The sequence below is a fragment of the Diadema antillarum genome, unplaced genomic scaffold, assembly GCF_040938485.1.
Source record: "Diadema antillarum isolate AM-2024a unplaced genomic scaffold, OU_Dant_1.0 seq00000372_RagTag, whole genome shotgun sequence".
Lineage (NCBI taxonomy): Eukaryota > Metazoa > Echinodermata > Echinoidea > Diadematoida > Diadematidae > Diadema > Diadema antillarum.
This window is the reverse complement of record NW_027271372.1, coordinates 255,346-272,928: the sequence shown is the minus strand read 5'-3', so window position 1 is coordinate 272,928 and position 17,583 is coordinate 255,346. Positions and strand designations below refer to the sequence as shown.

Here is a 17,583-nt window from a genome sequence, read left to right as displayed (position 1 = left end):
ACAAGAGTCCTACTGACACACAGGTCCTCGGTTATGTGGTAAAATTCTCATGGGTAAAACAGGTCCTCGGTTTCCACCATAGACGCGTGTGTGTGTGTGTGTGCGTGTGTTGGATTCTTACCTTTACTGAGGAGGGAAAAAAAAAAGAACAGCCAAAGAGATTTTACAGGCACAAGAGTACGCACTGGCCATATGCATGCGTACTAATGAGACGTCCAAATTTGAAGAGGGAGCGCGCTCACTGATTAGCGAATTAATGGTAGTCTACTTTTAATTCATATCTTGTAAGTCATATCAAAAGTGATTTTTTTTTTTTGGCCAAATCAATGTTTATTTTTAGAAATGCAGTTATGTTTCATCGTTCAGATATTCAACTGTAAGTTTCTTTAATAATATCGCATCATTGAAATTAATTGCTGAGAGTCTGGACCTTTTTTCATTCACCAAATAAACAATGGGAACTTGAAGCTAGACTAGAAGATTATTTAGCATTATGACATTTGAACATTATGATTATATGAGCATTGTGACACAACTAGAACAGCATTTGGATGACTGTGTCGAAGACTGGGAGTCAAACACATTTGAACAGTGTGCTGCCATTTGCTGTACAGTGACTGTACAGGATTTGGGCATGACAAGCTCATAGCCCAAAGTGGCAGCTCCCAAAGTATAGTGAGAGTGGTCGTTGTCAAAGCCAGCGACTGTTCACGTAGGTGTGCAAGCAGATGTGTGATGTTTGATTTCTATTCTCCTCTGCCTAGTTTCATGTACGTGATCGTGATTCCGCTGGGGCTCGACGAGAACGGCACCCCACTGGGACCGGCAATATCTCCCAATGACATCAAGACCAGCCAACTCCTCGGCGGTGCCCGCGCCCGTCGCAGTCTGCGGGATCGGCGCCAGTCGACCACCGGTGGCGAGCCGTACATCACCGCCAAACTGATGGGCGACAAGCTGCCCTCGTCCTTTGTCATCGGCGACAACAGCGAGATTAACGGGTTCAAGAATAAGCCCCTGGAACAGGGGAAGTATTACGTCTTCTTCACTCGCGCTGTCGTTCTCAACGAAAACCAGGTGAGATTATGTGTATTTCTGCAATGCTTGCATTTGAAAATAATACCCAGTGCGATGAGTAATGGTAGACCCACAGCAATGTTTGGAATATTTTTTCACGCTTATGTCTTAAATGTTTTCATTTTTTTTGGGGGGGGGGGTTTCTTCTTTTATTGATATCATTGTTGGGGTGATCAAAAATAATTTCAATCGTTATGATGTTAATATTTAATATGTTACAGCAAATGATGCTACTGCTGCTGCCATCATAAACAATCTTCTGCACTGATGGTGAAAAACAAATGTAGCTGTCGTCTTCGTAGTAGTAGTCGTAGTAGTAGAAGTCTATAGAAGTAGCAGTACAATTTGCAAGTGTGTCAGTGTGAGTGTGAAATCTCATTCCAGTAGTATATGTATATCTCAAATCCCACCCATTACCAATATTTCAGTTCATTTTATTCCCGCAACATTTTCATGACACAAATATCAGGAGAAAAATGCAGTGGTCATAAAGAGCGAAACACTTAACATGAATGCATAACAAATAAATATTCAATGGTAGATTCAAATATGTGGGGATTTGTTTTTGTTTTTGTTTTCTAAGCAAATCATATGATAGAACAAATTGTTTATTTATAATGACATTAGCTAAGATTACCCCGCGTACCCTTGTGATAAAACAACTAAAACTGGTCACAGGGGTGATCGCTAGGAGCAAACGTGCTTGACAAGATGACTGCCCGTGTACACGGCCGCCTAATGCAAATTTTGAAAGGTTAATATATTGATTTAAGAAACAAATGGTAACTGACTTTTGCATGCCCTGGATGTTTTGTCCGTGTGTGTGTGTGTGTGTCTTCCAGACTGAGCTAGAGACCTCCAGCCCCTACTCGGCTCCCGTCAAGGCGGAGCCTGCTCCTCCTTCCCCCACCGCCCAGGCCAAGCAGGACAACCTCACTCTCTACATCGCTGCGGCGATTGGCGGCATCGTGGTCATTCTGCTGGTGGTGCTCCTCATCGTCTTCATCGTCAGGTACGACGTCGGGATGTGGTGGCGTCAAGCTTTTGACAGTCCAGCCCCCATCCCCCTTCTGCAGGGAATGTCCTCCTGCTTGCCAGCCCTGGGAACTCAGTTCCTCTGTGTTTTTGTTTGGAGATGAAAATTTGGCAATTGTTGAAAAGTGTGCTCCTTGTTAACATCAAACAATATCTCATGCTAGCATTTTAAAGTGCAATGCAAAGTGAGGTCTCATGAAATATAAAAGAGCACACAGTTCTAAGAGGAATTGAAATTTATTTAATGAATATTGGTTTTGAAATGGCTGAGATTTCCAAAAACAAAGAGGTCCTAATAAAAGGTGAGACCCATCTTTTATTGGGACTACTTAGTTATACTTTGTTTTTGGATATCTCAGCCACTTCAAAATTTCTAATTATCTCACAGAAAGTTAAAATTTAAATCTCATCTCAACCAAAAGACTGTACCCATCCCTTTAATAAAAGTAAGAAAAAAATAGGATTGGTGCAAAAGTGACCATAACAATTAGTTTCATTGTGCATGGTTAAAGATATGGTCATATGCCATAGCAATACCATTATTTCTCTGCATGTACCATATGCTGAAAGAAGAAGGGAAAAAAAAAAAATATATATATATATGTGCGTCCGTTTATAATGACATATATCAGCTTGCTCATCATAATGGCTTGTGTAGGACTTGTGCATGCTGGCACTTTTATGCTGACTCAGAAGAATCCATAAAATTTGCATGTGCATGTTTTCCTACCAATTATCTCGGAGTATCATATTTCATGAAGAAAGATCAGGAGTTTTGTTGGATTGCTTTGATGGGTTCTCGGCGATTTTATTGACACCAGATCCATCTTGCTTCTCAAAAAAAAAGAAAAAGAATGATGATGATGATGATGATGATGATGATGATGATGATAATAATTTTTATGACAATGGTCTTGGTTCAGGAGTAAGAGTCAATATTCCAATTTCTGTCTCAATTTCATGACCATTGGACAAGTATTCAGTCATCAAGACAGAGAACTAGATGTACCATATCAATGTTACTCCATTGAAATAGAATGCCTAATCCACATGCTTAAACACTGACCCACATGCATATTGTTTTATATACCTTTTTATTTTATGAATGCGCTACAGCATGTGTATGTATATTTCCTTTAAAAATCATGAGACATGTGTATCATGGATTTATATTATTTCAATACATCACACTCATGTATGGTATCCTTACGGCAAAAAAAAAGAAGGAAATGCTACAAAATAACATATTTATGTTCGTACAGTATTTGATTTTTCTCAGCTTTGTTTTCTGTGTTTGTTCATTTTATTGTGTTTAATTTATTATTCTTTGTGCACTGCTTAAATAATCAGTCATGTGCTTTGCTAACAATACCCTTCCCTCCCCGTTCTCCCTTCCTCCCCGAAAACAAAATTACCTTGCTTTGCTGCCCTGCCCGATGAATGTTCCCTTCTCATCCCTACCATCTGCAGGAGGTAAATATTTACATTAATGAAGAGATCTGTTCACCAGTCTCTGCCCATTATACTGCCTTAAACATCATGTGCATAGGGATTCAGTTTGCCTTTACTGATATGTAATTTTTAAAAACAAATCAAAATTTCAATTGTTATTTCCTATATTTCCTACAAAACAGGGGTCATTCAGAGCAATTTTATGAAGTGATTAGAAACAAACATGCCAATATTGTGAGAGCACATAGGAATATGCATTCTGAGCGATGCCCTAACAATAACGTCTGGGATGTACCATACCTCATTTGAAGGTTCTAAACCACAGTATTTTAAGGCATTGTTACATTCCCATCAAACACTTCAAGCCATCGAATCTGTTCATGCAAACAATAGGCAAATAGTTTGGTAATTTTGAAGAAACCGTTTATGTGAAGTTGCTGTCAGTTATCTGAAATTCAAGTCTGATTTCTGTTGAATTTTATTCTTTTGGAATGTGCTATAGAAAGTTCAGTGGACTTTGAATGCCTGTTGTACTGTTCACATAAGCCATGGATATGCCTTTATATCATCAAAAAGAGCAAATGTAAAAAGTCAGTAAGAATGCCTATCACCTTATGCTGTGATGGAGAAATAATTGCAATTGATTGACAAATTGCCCTACATCAACTTTTAAAAATTGTCAATCATTTCCAATAAAAACAAACTGATGCAAGAATTTCGTTTGATGTGAAGAAATTATCCTTTGGAAATTCATGTAAGATCTGATTAGTAAGAATTCATGCTATTTTTTTTAAAATCCATCAACATGCTAAATCGGAAGAAAGAGAAATAAAAACATTTTGCTCTAATTCAAAAACTCCTGCATAAGTTTGAGGCTTAACCAACCCGTGAGCCACCTCTAATGACACCCTTTTCCCTCCCCCCTACTCTCCCCACTCCTCCATGTGATGATTGCCATCCATCCTGCCCGGTGAATCTTCCCCTCTCATCCAACCCAAACCATCTGTAGAAGGAGGTAACTATGACATGCTAACTGAACAAAACAAAACCAAAAAAAAAAAAGATAACCAATCTCACATACTACCATTAATTGCTTACGTTGTACATGCAACCATATTGATTTTTCATAAAGCACACAAACTCATTTTAATTTGCACTTGCTGCATTGGTTATGCAGTGATTGGAAGAAAAAAATATGAATATATATGTATACCTTTGTCCTTCCAGCAATAAGTGCATGTAATATTCTTATTAAAAGATGATCATATCATCAACTAAGATAATGCTGGATAGCTATCTACAATTTGTATATCAGGACATCATAGGAATTTATATATGAAAACAAAAACAAGTGGAATTTTAGCAGGGTTTTTTTTTCCCCCCATTCCTGGCTTGCTTGCCCTTTGTTGAAAATTGTCATGTCACTTTGAATGTTTCTATCGGTTGGTATTTTGGAGAGAAAATGTGATTCTAACATGTTAGATGTGTTTGCTTTATTGAATTTGCATTTGCATGATAGTTGAAAGAGGGTTTGTTTGTTTGTTTTTTTAATGGTGGTGCATGCAATGAAATTTGTTTGCTCAGTAGTAGTACTACTTTATATTATTTAGTTGCCTGTCCGCTGTAGACAATGTAGTTTTGTGTTAGTATAATAGTTCATCAATCATAATTTATCATGTTACTGTAGACAGAAAAGTATATCTAACACTACCAATCAGTTATCATTACACCTGCTTACTAAGCTTACCCATATGACATTTATGTTTCTAACAAACTTTTGCTTGATGTAATGAAAAATCAAAATATTCTATGTCTGATTTTTTTAAATTCTATTGTTAAATGAGGATTGTAATTGAATACATTAAAACATAACAAATGCTGAAAAGAATGGGAGATACCGGTAGTCACGTCACTGGTGATGCCTTTGTCTCCTAGGCGACGAGAGCCACACCCACAGAGCCCCAGCAAGAGGAAGGAGACTGTGGAGAGTAATCTGGCTGACCCGGTGGAGATGAGGAGACTCAACTACCAGACACCAGGTGAGTCTTGAGGGAGCGGGGTCAGGCAGGGTCAACAACCTCGGCACATCGTGCCTCTTTCGAAAGGGGAAGGGGGAGCCCAGAATCGAGTGGAGGATCAGTTCCATCACTCTTGATTCAAACCTTAAATCTTATTGCAAAATGAGGAGGAGTACAATTGAGAAAGGAGAGAGAAAGATGTGTGCTCTTCTTTGAAGACTGACTGAGACCTATTATGTTCTTTTGTTCTCATTGTTCTGTGACACACTTACAAGTATATCTTGAAGTGATATTCACTCTTTAAATGTGGTGATATCATTATATACTGAAAAAGGAAACAGTAATGGAAGGGGCAGAACATAACATATATGTGACATATATATTCTTATCTCTCTCCTCTGTGTTATTTTGTTGTTCACTTTGTTTTGTGATACACATATCTTGAAGTGATATTGACTCTTTAGATGTGTTGATATTATGAACTGAAAACCACTGATGGGAGGGGCAAAACTGTAACATAAACATTGTGTATACATGTATGTGACATATATACATGTAAGTGTATATTTGGTAAACATACATATCTGTGATATTCATGCTATATATATGTATCTCTCTCTTTCTCTCAATTTCTTCCTACCAGCCATGATGTCTCACCCTCCCATCCCCGTCTCCCAGTTCTCGGAGCACATCGAGAGGCTGAAGGCCAATGACAACATGCTCTTCTCTCAGGAATACGAGGTAAGGGGTCAAAGGTCAGATGTCATCTGCCATATACTGCTTTTTGTATGTATCATCTTAGAGTGTTATATAGGATGTGATGTAAATATGCTAGTGTATATATTAGGGATGTAATATGAGATTATTACTTTACAAATCCACATATACATGTGTAAAATTGTTAGAGATCCAAGAATGGCTAATATAGGTATAACTTCTCTGCTTCACAACAGATAAACTTCTTTATCTGTTGGCCACAGTTTTCATGACATTTGAGAGGAACTTGTACATCAAGACCTTTTAAAGATGATGTTTTGATCAAATTTCGTGATAGGATAGCATGAAGTGGTTGTTCTATGAATAAAATAAATGAAGTACAGTTGGTGGTTCCTATCAGAACTGTTGTGTGGAATGTAAGAAAGCAGCTAGTCAAAAGACCCTCCTTCATATCACTCCCATCCCCTAGTCCATTGAGCCGGGCCAGCAGTTCACTTGGGACCACTCCAACCTGGAGACGAACAAGCCGAAGAACCGCTACGCCAACGTGATCGCCTACGACCACTCCCGCGTCATCCTGTCGCCCGTGGAGGGGCTGCCGGGCAGCGACTACATCAACGCCAACTACTGCGACGGCTACCGCAAGCAGAACGCGTACATCGCTACCCAGGGGCCGCTCCTGGAGACGATGGCGGACTTCTGGCGGATGGTGTGGGAGCAGCGCACCAACACCATTGTCATGATGACCAAACTGGAGGAGAGAAATAGGGTAGGTTTTTTTTTCTTTTTTTTTGTGACGGTTGTCAATCATCAGCTGTCTCTCTTTCCGTGGAGAGCTATCCGTCACCTGAGTCACTGCGGTCTGTCGTATGGGGGGGGGGGGGGGGGGGGGGGGGGGAGTCTGCTAGTCACTAACTTCTGGCAATTTTCCCTCCCATACACATGTATATCCATCTTTTTCATCACGAGGCTTGCAACTGTTTTATGCTTCAACAAGTGCAGTTGCGGTGGTAATGATGTCAATGTTAACAGCTTGTGCCAGACTGTTGCCATAGTGACAACAATCATTAATCAGCTATGATGAGAATCTGAGATTCTTCGTAAACCTGTGTGTGTGGATTTTTCCGTCTGAAAGCAGTATCAGATTCAATCATCCCTTCCTTGATATATCAGTACATCTTATCGTAAGTGTTGAAGCCCCTCTAACTGATCTCAGAAATTGTTTTCCCCATATAATCTCTTGTAATTCTCAGATTGATAATCAAAATTGTTTTAAAAGTGATTGGTTTCAGTGCTGTCAGTTTGTTGTTTTATTGCTCAGTTTAGTCAGTCTATTTGTGAGGTCATAGATAAACAGTATGTAGAACATTGCAGATGGAGTAAATATCAAACTGAGTTAAAAATCTTGTTCTCGCAGGTTAAATGTGATCAGTACTGGCCTAGCAGAGACCAGGAGAAATATGGCTTCATTCAGGTGACTCTCCTGGATACCACAGAGCTGGCGACTTACACCGTCAGATCCTTTGCCTTAATCAACCTCAAGGTGGGTACTGCCATTTTCATTTCACTCTAGGGAGAATATGAATGCTGCCCTGATAATCTGAAATGTTGTCTTCCATCTGTTTCAGTCAGAGATGCTAACTCCATTCTTTTTTTGGGGGGGAGCAGTATTTTTTAATGTTTTTTACCAAAAAATATTGCAGGTTTCACAGAAAATACTGTTTTCTCCATATTGTGTTACTTTGCATGCCTGTCACTGGAATGGTACATTGTATAAACACTTTTTTTCCACTTAAAATGTGCCTTTTCAGCAAGGTTGGTTTCCTGGATATGCTTTGTTAATAAGGAAGCCAGACATTTTTTGTTTTCAAAGCTCAATTAAAAACTAAAAGGTCTTTGCACGTCTTCAGTTTGAAAACAAGTCATTATTAACTGCAAAAACTGTAGACTATTTGTGATGCAAATTCTTAAGTTATGATTATATTGAATTTGATATTCAGATAACTTGTCTCAGCATCATCATTGTTTTTATTCATATGATATATGACCATTCTATACCAGTGGTTAGAGGTCATTCAAGAACATTCACCTGCTCCAAGTTAATGAGTACATGTAGTTGCGTACCTTGCCATGTTCTTGTTCCGTCATGATACAATATCATCATTTGACATTTTATGTTAAAACGAGATGGTTACTTTTGCACTGTAATGACATATTTTTGGTTCTCATTTGATGAGAAATGTGTGTTTTGACTCACCAGGTACATGAGATAATTGCTCCTATTAGAGATACTGGTTGCACTCTCAAAAGTAAAGGGTATATTCTACACATTCTCTGCAAGCCGATCTTAAACTGTTGAGGACAAGCAAATTTTCCTATAACACGTACTTCCCATGGACACCTGCCCAAGTATGCTCGAGACTAATCTCCAATGGGTTAATCAAAAGAGTCATCCGTATTTCTCCTCGCAGAATCGAACCATGGAGAAGAGAGAGGTGAAACAGTTCCAGTTCACGGCCTGGCCGGACCATGGAGTCCCCGAGCACGCCACCTCGGTCCTAGCCTTTGTAAGCAGGGTCAAGTCCTGCAACCCACCAGATGCTGGTCCCATTGTGGTCCACTGCAGGTAAGGGGCACTGGTCCTAGATATGACTGGTCTGTTCAGACATACCTCCTGTTTGGTTTCTCTCTCTGCTTTACTAGTCATAGACTCTGTTCTCCATTTTTGACATAAGGCCACAGAAGGTCACATGAATGATTAATGTTATCATTTTTTGAGCAAGGCAGGAAAATGCACAAGATATTCACCTTGTTGTGACATTATGTACTATGTGTTAAATACACTTGTCTTATTTTTCTAGGCTTATTCAGTCTTTCCTGCAGTGTCACACTCATATGATCGGGGCACTGGTAAAGTTTCATGATTTCTCATTTCACAATCTAATTAACATTCTTCTCTCTGTACCATTAGTGCTGGGGTTGGTCGCACGGGAGCCTACATCGTCATTGACTCCATGCTGGAGCGCATCAAGCACGAGAAGACGGTGGACATCTACGGTCACGTGACCTGCCTGCGGGCGCAGCGCAACTACATGGTGCAGACGGAGGAGCAGTACATCTTCATCCACGAGGCGCTGCACGAGGCTGTTGCCAGCGGCAACACGGAGGTGCCGGCCCGCAACCTCTACGGCCACATCCAGAAGCTGACAGCCCTGGAGCCGGGAGAGACGATCACCGGCATGGAGAACGAGTTCAAGGTGAGTTCACTGGGACGCCAACGGCTCGGCTTTGGTTTGATTCCAGTCCTGCTGGGTCAGAAACCAGCGCAGTTTTAGAAGTTGATTTTTAGATAGTGTCTTTCTGCATCATCATGGTGCACAGAGTGCTCTAAAACATGTCACAATCACAGTGACAAGAAACAAACCTGCATGTGAAGGGCTTTCACTCAACTCCCTTGCGGATCATTCCACTCACATTGCCTCTCGGCTGTGCACACATGCTAAGTTTAGCTAAATTAAATGTTTGCTTTACCCTCAGGTTCCCATGTATTCACCCCTACTGGTTGAGAGAAGTAAGGAGGATTAAGTGTCTCACGTAAGGTCACGAGTGTCATAGCAGAGTACAAAGTCGATGTACTGTAAAAGCAGAAATTTTTACATGATTAAGTTTTTTGCACTCGGATGGGTGAGATGAATTTGTTATTTTAATTTTGTGGATAATCTAGAAAATTTAGCGAGCACTTCAAGCATCCCACTGCTGCCATGTCAGTTACGGGCTTTGGTAATATGTACTACACGTACACGGGAATTACAAGTTTGCATGCTTTTATTTTCGTGCTAATTTCATGTCGCACCAAATGCTCGAAAATGTCCACTTTTACAGTAACATGAGCCAGACCCAGATTTCATCAGCATTCATTCAGTGGTAGCATAGATACAATGTAGATGCGAAAATGACAGTCATCTTAAAAATGTAATTTTTGATGTGACAGAAATGCATCACGTAGATGACCCACAATGAAATGCATTTTTTTTTTGTCAGTAAGTTTGTGTGTTTGAGTATGTGAAGTGATGTCAGTATTTTAAATGCTAATTTGAAAGTAAGAATTAAATATTTTGTCTTGTTCTTTCTTCCACAGCGGTTAGCAAGTCAAAAGGCCCAGCCATCGAGGTTCGTCAGTGCCAATATACCAGCAAATAAATTCAAGAACAGACTCCTCAACATCCAGCCATGTAAGTTTGTCATACACAAGTCATTGTGTTTAGTCATTCACTCACTTTGCAATATTCCCATTTAGTGAAGATTAGTAATCAAACAGCCACTCTGCGCTTTCTAGTGTTTGCCCTTGAAAAAGTAGTCAGTAACTTACTACTTAGTAGTAACTTCACCATCAATCATATGTAAATCGATGCGTATGTTAAAGTTATTTCTTTGAAAAATGTGATACACACACCCATCATTTCTATAGAGTATTTAAACAACAGCCATCCTGGTTGTCTCTTACAGTGCGGAATGTTTGTTGTCCCAGAGAATGTGTGTAGAAGTGCAAAATACTTTAAATAGTGTTAACAGACAAAGAATCATCCCGAAGGTACGTAGTCAAAAGTAGCAGTGGAGCATTCCAATAAGACATTTGTAGTCTTTGATTTTGTCCATCAGTGACCAAGGTGACCATTGAAGGGATTACTGACCATTGAATGGATTACTGACCATTAAAGGGATTACTGCTCACTTGACATACATGTACATGTACTTGTGATTGCACAGTGCTCCTTTTTACCTCCGCCAAGGGAGGAGGTTATGTTTTCGTTACCATTGGTTTGTTTGTTTGTTCGTTCGTTAGTTAGTTAGTTAGTTAGTTAGTTAGTTAGTTAGTTAGTTAGTTAGTTAGTTAGTTAGTTAGTTAGTTAGTTAGTTTGTTTGTTTGTTAGTTAGTTTGTCGTGTGCAAAATAAGTCAAAAAGTAGTTAACGGATTGGGATGAAACTTGCAGGAAAGGTTGAGAATGACACAAGTAACAAACGATTAACTTTTGGTAGTGATTCGAGAATATTGGGGGAATTTATGAAGGATTTTTGATATTTTGGCAGGTAGGGTCAATGAACTTGGGGGTTCAGGCTGCGCGTATTTGAGGTTTGCATGCGCGCACTAAAGCGCGTGCTCTAGTTTCTGCTAGGGTGAGGCGCGCCGTGCAGCTGAGGGTTTATGACATAACAAAGGCTTCTATATTGGGAAATCAGGCGACTTTCAGCACACAATGCTATAAGTACGTATGGGTGGAAATCACTGATATCTCTATGGAAGAACAAGATCAGTGGTGAAAATGATTTGCATGCTTGGCGGAGGTCTGTGCTCTCAGAGTGCTTCTCTAGTTTTTACATGTGATTGTAGACATCAGAGTAACCACTGTGATGCTCTCTTTTCTTGTTGCCAACAGATGAGGGTAACCGGGTGTGTCTTCAACCAATCAGAGGAGTGGAAGGCTCAGACTACATCAACGCCAGCCACATTGATGTAAGAATTATTTCTATTCTGCCCTTTTGGCAGCAGGTTATGGCTTCTACCAGCCTTTAGCAATTTTGTGGGTGAGTTTTCATCAACTCCTGTAGACTTTCTCAAATGCCAAGTGATTACGAAATCGGTAAAGGTTGCTAGAAGACGTATCCTCCTGCTATATCATCATCCCCAACCGATGAAAGTTTTCCGTATCAAGAGATTAATGTAGTTAAGCAATGCACTTGGAAATTTAAAAAAAAAGAAAGAAGAGAAAATTTTCTTCCTGTACTACTCTGTAGACATCATGTTGATGTGAGGTTATCATATCCATGGATCCGGTTTCTGACAATACCTGAAATGCTTCCCGACCCCTCTTCCCATCCCCTCATTCCAATGCAGGGCTACCGGCAGAGGAACGCCTACATCGCCACCCAGGGACCTCTGGCCGAGACGACGGAAGACTTCTGGAGGATGCTATGGGAGCAGAACTCAACCATCATCGTCATGCTCTCCAAACTCAGAGAGATGGGAAGGGTACGTCCATCCTATCTCTCTTACTATATACACCATATATTTCTTGCCATTATTACTTTCACAAACTTTGCGATGCAGGTGCCATTCATGAATCTAAGGACACTCAAAAACATTAACTCTGATTACAACATGAATGCAGTGTAAACGCATTTTAGACTTGCTAAATATGTTGCGTATATAGTATATGATTATGCAGGCAAACAACATACCTAATGGTTAAGATTTGATGCGCTCAGTAAGGCATTTTTTTTTTTTTGTGTACAGAACTCTTTACCCCATAACTTTATAAACTTTTGATTGATAACAATTCTTACTATATTACTCTGCACTGAATTGCTTTAGGTCAGTAAGAGCAGATTTTACCCAATTGACCAGGAGATGTGATTAAGATGTGAAAACTTTTTTTTCATTTATAAAAAGTTTTTTTTTTCAAACTCTATTCAAATTCATGGAGAATCCTACTGTGTAGCACTCATTTATGCAGAGCGTTCTCTATTTGGAAATATATTTCCATGAATGTTCCACTAAGGGTATCAGTGCTTTATGATTATTCGATGTACAATATGTACACCATGTTGGAACAACTCTGGAGTTGGCTCTTCCCTCAAGTTATAGATGTGTAAGATCTAAGGTAGTCTTTTCCATGTGTGATGTATAATATTTTCATTGTCCCATGTAGGTACAATCTCATATTTCACTTTGTCATGCTAGCTTCTATGAGTTTGTCCTCCTGCCATTCCTTCAGTGGGATAAATCACCCAATATGAGTTCTGCTACCGGTACTTCATACAATCTACCACACCCACGTTCCTCCTCTCCCCCCCCCCCCCTTTCCCCTATATAGGAGAAGTGTCACCAGTACTGGCCAGCCGAGAGGTCAGCCCGCTACCAGTACTTTGTGGTTGACCCGATGTCGGAGTACAACATGCCGCAGTACATCCTGAGAGAGTTCAAGGTCACCGACGCAAGGGTACGGAACAACTTCCCCCTCCATGCATAGTTTGTATCTTTTACTACCACCTGTATCAGATGGTAGACACACCTCTCACCACACTTGTGCGAAATGTCTTCAGAAGTGGCCGACTAGTCAGTAGGGCAGGATGCCTTCAGATTCTAACCTGTGGCTGTGTAGAGGCCACAGCATGTTTTTGTCTAATTTTTGTTTATATCAATAAGCCAGTTCTTGATTAATGCACCCCCCCCCCCCCATTTGACTTGCTCCCTTCCCCCTCACTAGCCCTTCCCAATGCTCTATCTTGATGATGTATCTCAACCAACTCAACATTTGAACCATAGTAGTATTCATGGAGAATAGTTTCATGGACTTACCTGAGTGGTATTTTGAGGGTGATATTTGTCTCAGGAAAGGAAGGGGGTGAGGATGTGTACTTGTCCCGATATATGCAGGCACCAACAGTAATCTGCAGTCAAAATGTTGTTTAGGACAATCACAGTCTCATGTATGCTGGTACCTCTGGTTCAGGATGATTATGTGTCAGTCACCAGATGAATGGACAGTAGGGGTTTCAAATCTGAAGAGATTAGGAAAACAAATCTGGAGAGATTAGAGTGGGCCGTCAAAGCGCAAATGTGATGGTCAGTAGCATATGATGCTGGAAAAGACAGAGCAATGTATCAAACATACCCATTAGGAATAGTTTTGCTAGGTGAAGGTGCAAAGTCCACCATAATCCAACTGTTTGAATAAGTTGTCGTGGAATACATCATGAGAATTTTCCAGAATATGTCACTGAGATGCGTAATACCATGGACAAACTGGACCATACTCTTGTGGCAAATTCATAGACTTTCAAGGATGCGTGATATGTAGAGATTGTGTGGTATCCACACTGATTTCATTCCCCTATTCAAATTTTTACATCTCTCTCTTCAAACAGGATGGTCAGTCGAGAACCATCAGACAGTTCCAGTTCACAGACTGGCCCGAGCAAGGAGTGCCCAAGTCCGGGGAAGGGTTTATAGACTTCATCGGGCAGGTGCACAAAACCAAGGAGCAGTTTGGCCAGGAGGGCCCCATTACTGTCCACTGCAGGTCAGTCCCAGATTTTCTCCTTTTTTTTTGGGTGGTTGATGGTGGCAAGGATGGATGAGTGGTGATGGTGAGGAGGAGGATGCTGAGGAGGATCTCAGCAGGGGTGAGGGCGATGGTGCCAGTTGCCATGGTAGCACTGCCAGAGGCAGTGGTGGACGTTGTGGCAGTCAAGGTGGTGATAGTATTAGTAGGCATGGTAGTGAATGTAGTGGTGGTGGTGGTGATGCTGGTGATGATGATGATGATGATGATGACAATGATGATGGATATAGTGACAATGATGAGGATGATGGTGGTAGTGATGATAAACATGTGGGAATATTTTTTTGACAGAGTGCAACTGAAGTCATAGCCCTTTTTATAGGCCTATTGATGTGTAATCTTTAAGCATATAAGTGTGCAATATTCATCATGAAAATAAGTCATTATCAAGAGCAATTGGCAACGAAACAGTCATCAGCAAGAATTCAATTTGTCGCTATCACCATAGCAGTTGTCAAAGGTTACAGTTATCAGATTTCAACAAATTCAGGGATTGATGTACGCCCTCTCTTTCCTACCTCTCCTCAGTGCTGGTGTCGGGAGAACGGGTGTCTTCATCACCCTCAGCGTGGTCCTGGAGCGGATGCGGTACGAGGGCATCGTGGATATGTTCCAGACTGTCAAGATGCTGCGCACCCAGCGGCCGGCCATGGTGCAGACAGAGGTGGGCGGACAGACCCCTTTGGTCACTCCTTAACCCTTTCCTCGCCAAAAGGTCAAAGTGTTCAAATTTCACACACACACACACACACGCCTGTGGAGAGGAAATTGATATGGCATGCAGAGGGGTAATGAACTCCTGTTGTCAATCTCTTGGCATTTGTCGTGGGATGTTTGTGAGGCGACACATTCTGTGAAGCGGAACGACGCAACTTGTAGCATGATTGTGTTAATAATTGATTGTGGGAGGAACTTCTCTTGAGAGCGTGCTGTGCAAGAATCATGTGCCAGTCTGTTTTAACCCCATCTCTGCCCTGGCTTGTAAACTTGCCAAGCCTTTTCACCAGCATTCAGTAATACAAGACTTGACACTAACTGTTTTCTTTGGTGGCCCGTTAGGGTCACTAAAATCTTCAAATATGAAATTTTGGTGGCCCAAAAGAAATATAGTGGCCCGTAATATAAGGAAATATAAAAATTCCTTTTGAATTTTAGATGCCTGATCGGGCCACCAACAAAAAAATTTGGTTGCCCGTATAAAAGTTTAGTAGCCCAGGGCCACCAGACCACCACTAGTGTCAAGCCCTGAATAACGGCTCCACAAACCTGTCTTTGTTCTACAGTTAGCATGCCCACTCAGATGCACCTGTAGCACTGTGCCTCATACGTAGTGCAACAGGACGACCATGCTATGCTCAATAGGGATTAGGGGGATTGGGTAATCTTAGTTTTTTTAATGTAATTGTGTATAACTTGTGTTTTCTCTGTCTGTTTTCTCCCATGCTGCATTAGGACCAGTACCAGTTCTGCTACCATGCCGCACTGGAATACCTTGGATCATTTGATCACTACACATAGACTCCTTCCCCCAGCCTCCACAACAGCGGCTGCAGCAACAGTACTCAAGTGAATAAACAAGATGAGAAAGAGGAAAAACAAACAAACAAACAAATCCAAAGCCACTCTTGAAATATTAGAAAAAAAAAGTGTGAAGTACCAAACTAAGACCAATGGATGTACATCTCTCCTCAACCACCAGGCTAATCAACCGAAAAAATTGCGAAAAACAAGACAAGGAAAAGGCCTGATGGACCTTAGTAGATGTTTGGAAAGATTGTCTTCATGAATTGATAAGTAAGTGACGGTATCGTAGGGCTCGGTCATCGAAGACCGGCGTGGACCAATTTACCTTGAAAAACTTTGCGACGGCAAAAAATATAAAGAACAAAAATGAGTGACCACGACATCCTCTTCCAAGCCGAGGTTAGAAACTCTTCCTGTTGTCCTGCGGAAGCGATCGCCGTCGCGGAGGTGCCGCCCATGAAGAGTAGACCGCGCAGGATTTTTCACCAAGTGGATTCATCTATGCATCTGTGGTTGACTTCAATCATGTGGTTTAGCGATTAGAGCTCTGTGAGAAGAACAGAGACGTTCTCCCCCGTGGTTCATGCATGTCCGCCCTATGCATCAATTCTGAAATGCATTGAAGAAACGACAACAACAAAAGAAAAAAGACGATATATATATTTTGAGATACTTTACACAAGTGTGGATAATGCGAGGTGAGCATGATGATGTCGTCGTTTTATCTTTTTTAATGTCCTGTTTTGTTTGTTTTTTTAACCTTTTAAAAGAGACAATCAGTGGACAATTTCCAAACATTGAAGCATGACAAGAGGAGCAGGACAAGAACGCGAGTGAGAGAATGCGAGCGTCTGCACCAGCGGCTCAGAAAAGAAGCGTTTCGTGCAGAGTCGGGCAAAATTCAGAGACACTCGCTCACACTCGCTCAGTTTGACTGGAGAAGACAACACGTTGCTGCACGAAAAAAGAAGGAGTGCTGTTAATCGCAGACAGACCAGTATGTATTCCACTTGCAGAAGAAGACGTAGTAGACAGACTCTTGTACAGAAAGAAAAAAGACTGGTAGGAAGGCTAGCATCGTATGTACGACATTGTTGCATAAACATTAACTCATGTATCTTCCATTGTTGCAGTTTGGGGGTTTTTGTTGTTTGTTTTTTCCTGCAGAGTTGCTTCTTTTTTTTTCTTTTTTCTTTTTTGCTTTACATTCGTGCTGGAATTTGAATTTGCCTTCGACACCCGTCTCTGCTCTCTCTCGTCATCGTATTCTATGTTTGTAACAGGCGAGAACAATGTTTTGAGACGTGCGCTGCCGATCGCTGATCTTCTACAGACCTATGGGGAAACGGTTCCCCAAGCTGCAGTGAGAATGTTAAGTGTGTATAGTGCTAGAAGCTTGCAACTGTGCATGAAGCTTGACTATAGTACCATCTAAGCCTATGTTAGCCACTAACTGTTTTACATTTTCGTATCACCATTGCTCTAAAATGGACTTCACCATCAATCTTCCCAGGAGCAGTAGAGGGCTGTGTTGCACTTTGTACAAAACGCTCGCCATTTTTTCATTTACTTCGTGTAGAGTTCGGTTATGGAAAGAATTAGGGAATTGGTCGGTTGACGCATTTCGGTTTTGTGT

At 41.0% G+C, this 17,583-nt stretch overlaps 1 protein-coding gene across 1 annotated transcript in view; it reads left to right on the top strand.

Annotated features, from left to right (window-relative positions):
* Window positions 1-16,408, top strand: part of LOC139731445 (receptor-type tyrosine-protein phosphatase delta-like) — a gene marked incomplete at its 5' end in the record, with an annotated part of 81,077 nt that extends 64,669 nt beyond the window's left edge. The window contains 15 exons of the mRNA XM_071642329.1: window positions 765-1,077; window positions 1,920-2,089; window positions 5,500-5,603; window positions 6,226-6,323; window positions 6,769-7,068; window positions 7,717-7,842; window positions 8,771-8,925; window positions 9,271-9,556; window positions 10,438-10,531; window positions 11,736-11,812; window positions 12,194-12,328; window positions 13,173-13,298; window positions 14,227-14,381; window positions 14,952-15,087; window positions 15,876-16,408. Coding sequence (XP_071498430.1) covers window positions 765-1,077; window positions 1,920-2,089; window positions 5,500-5,603; window positions 6,226-6,323; window positions 6,769-7,068; window positions 7,717-7,842; window positions 8,771-8,925; window positions 9,271-9,556; window positions 10,438-10,531; window positions 11,736-11,812; window positions 12,194-12,328; window positions 13,173-13,298; window positions 14,227-14,381; window positions 14,952-15,087; window positions 15,876-15,941 — 2,341 coding nt within the window. The remainder of the gene's footprint in view (window positions 1-764; window positions 1,078-1,919; window positions 2,090-5,499; window positions 5,604-6,225; window positions 6,324-6,768; window positions 7,069-7,716; window positions 7,843-8,770; window positions 8,926-9,270; window positions 9,557-10,437; window positions 10,532-11,735; window positions 11,813-12,193; window positions 12,329-13,172; window positions 13,299-14,226; window positions 14,382-14,951; window positions 15,088-15,875) is intronic.
* Between the last annotated feature and the right edge of the window lie 1,175 nt (window positions 16,409-17,583).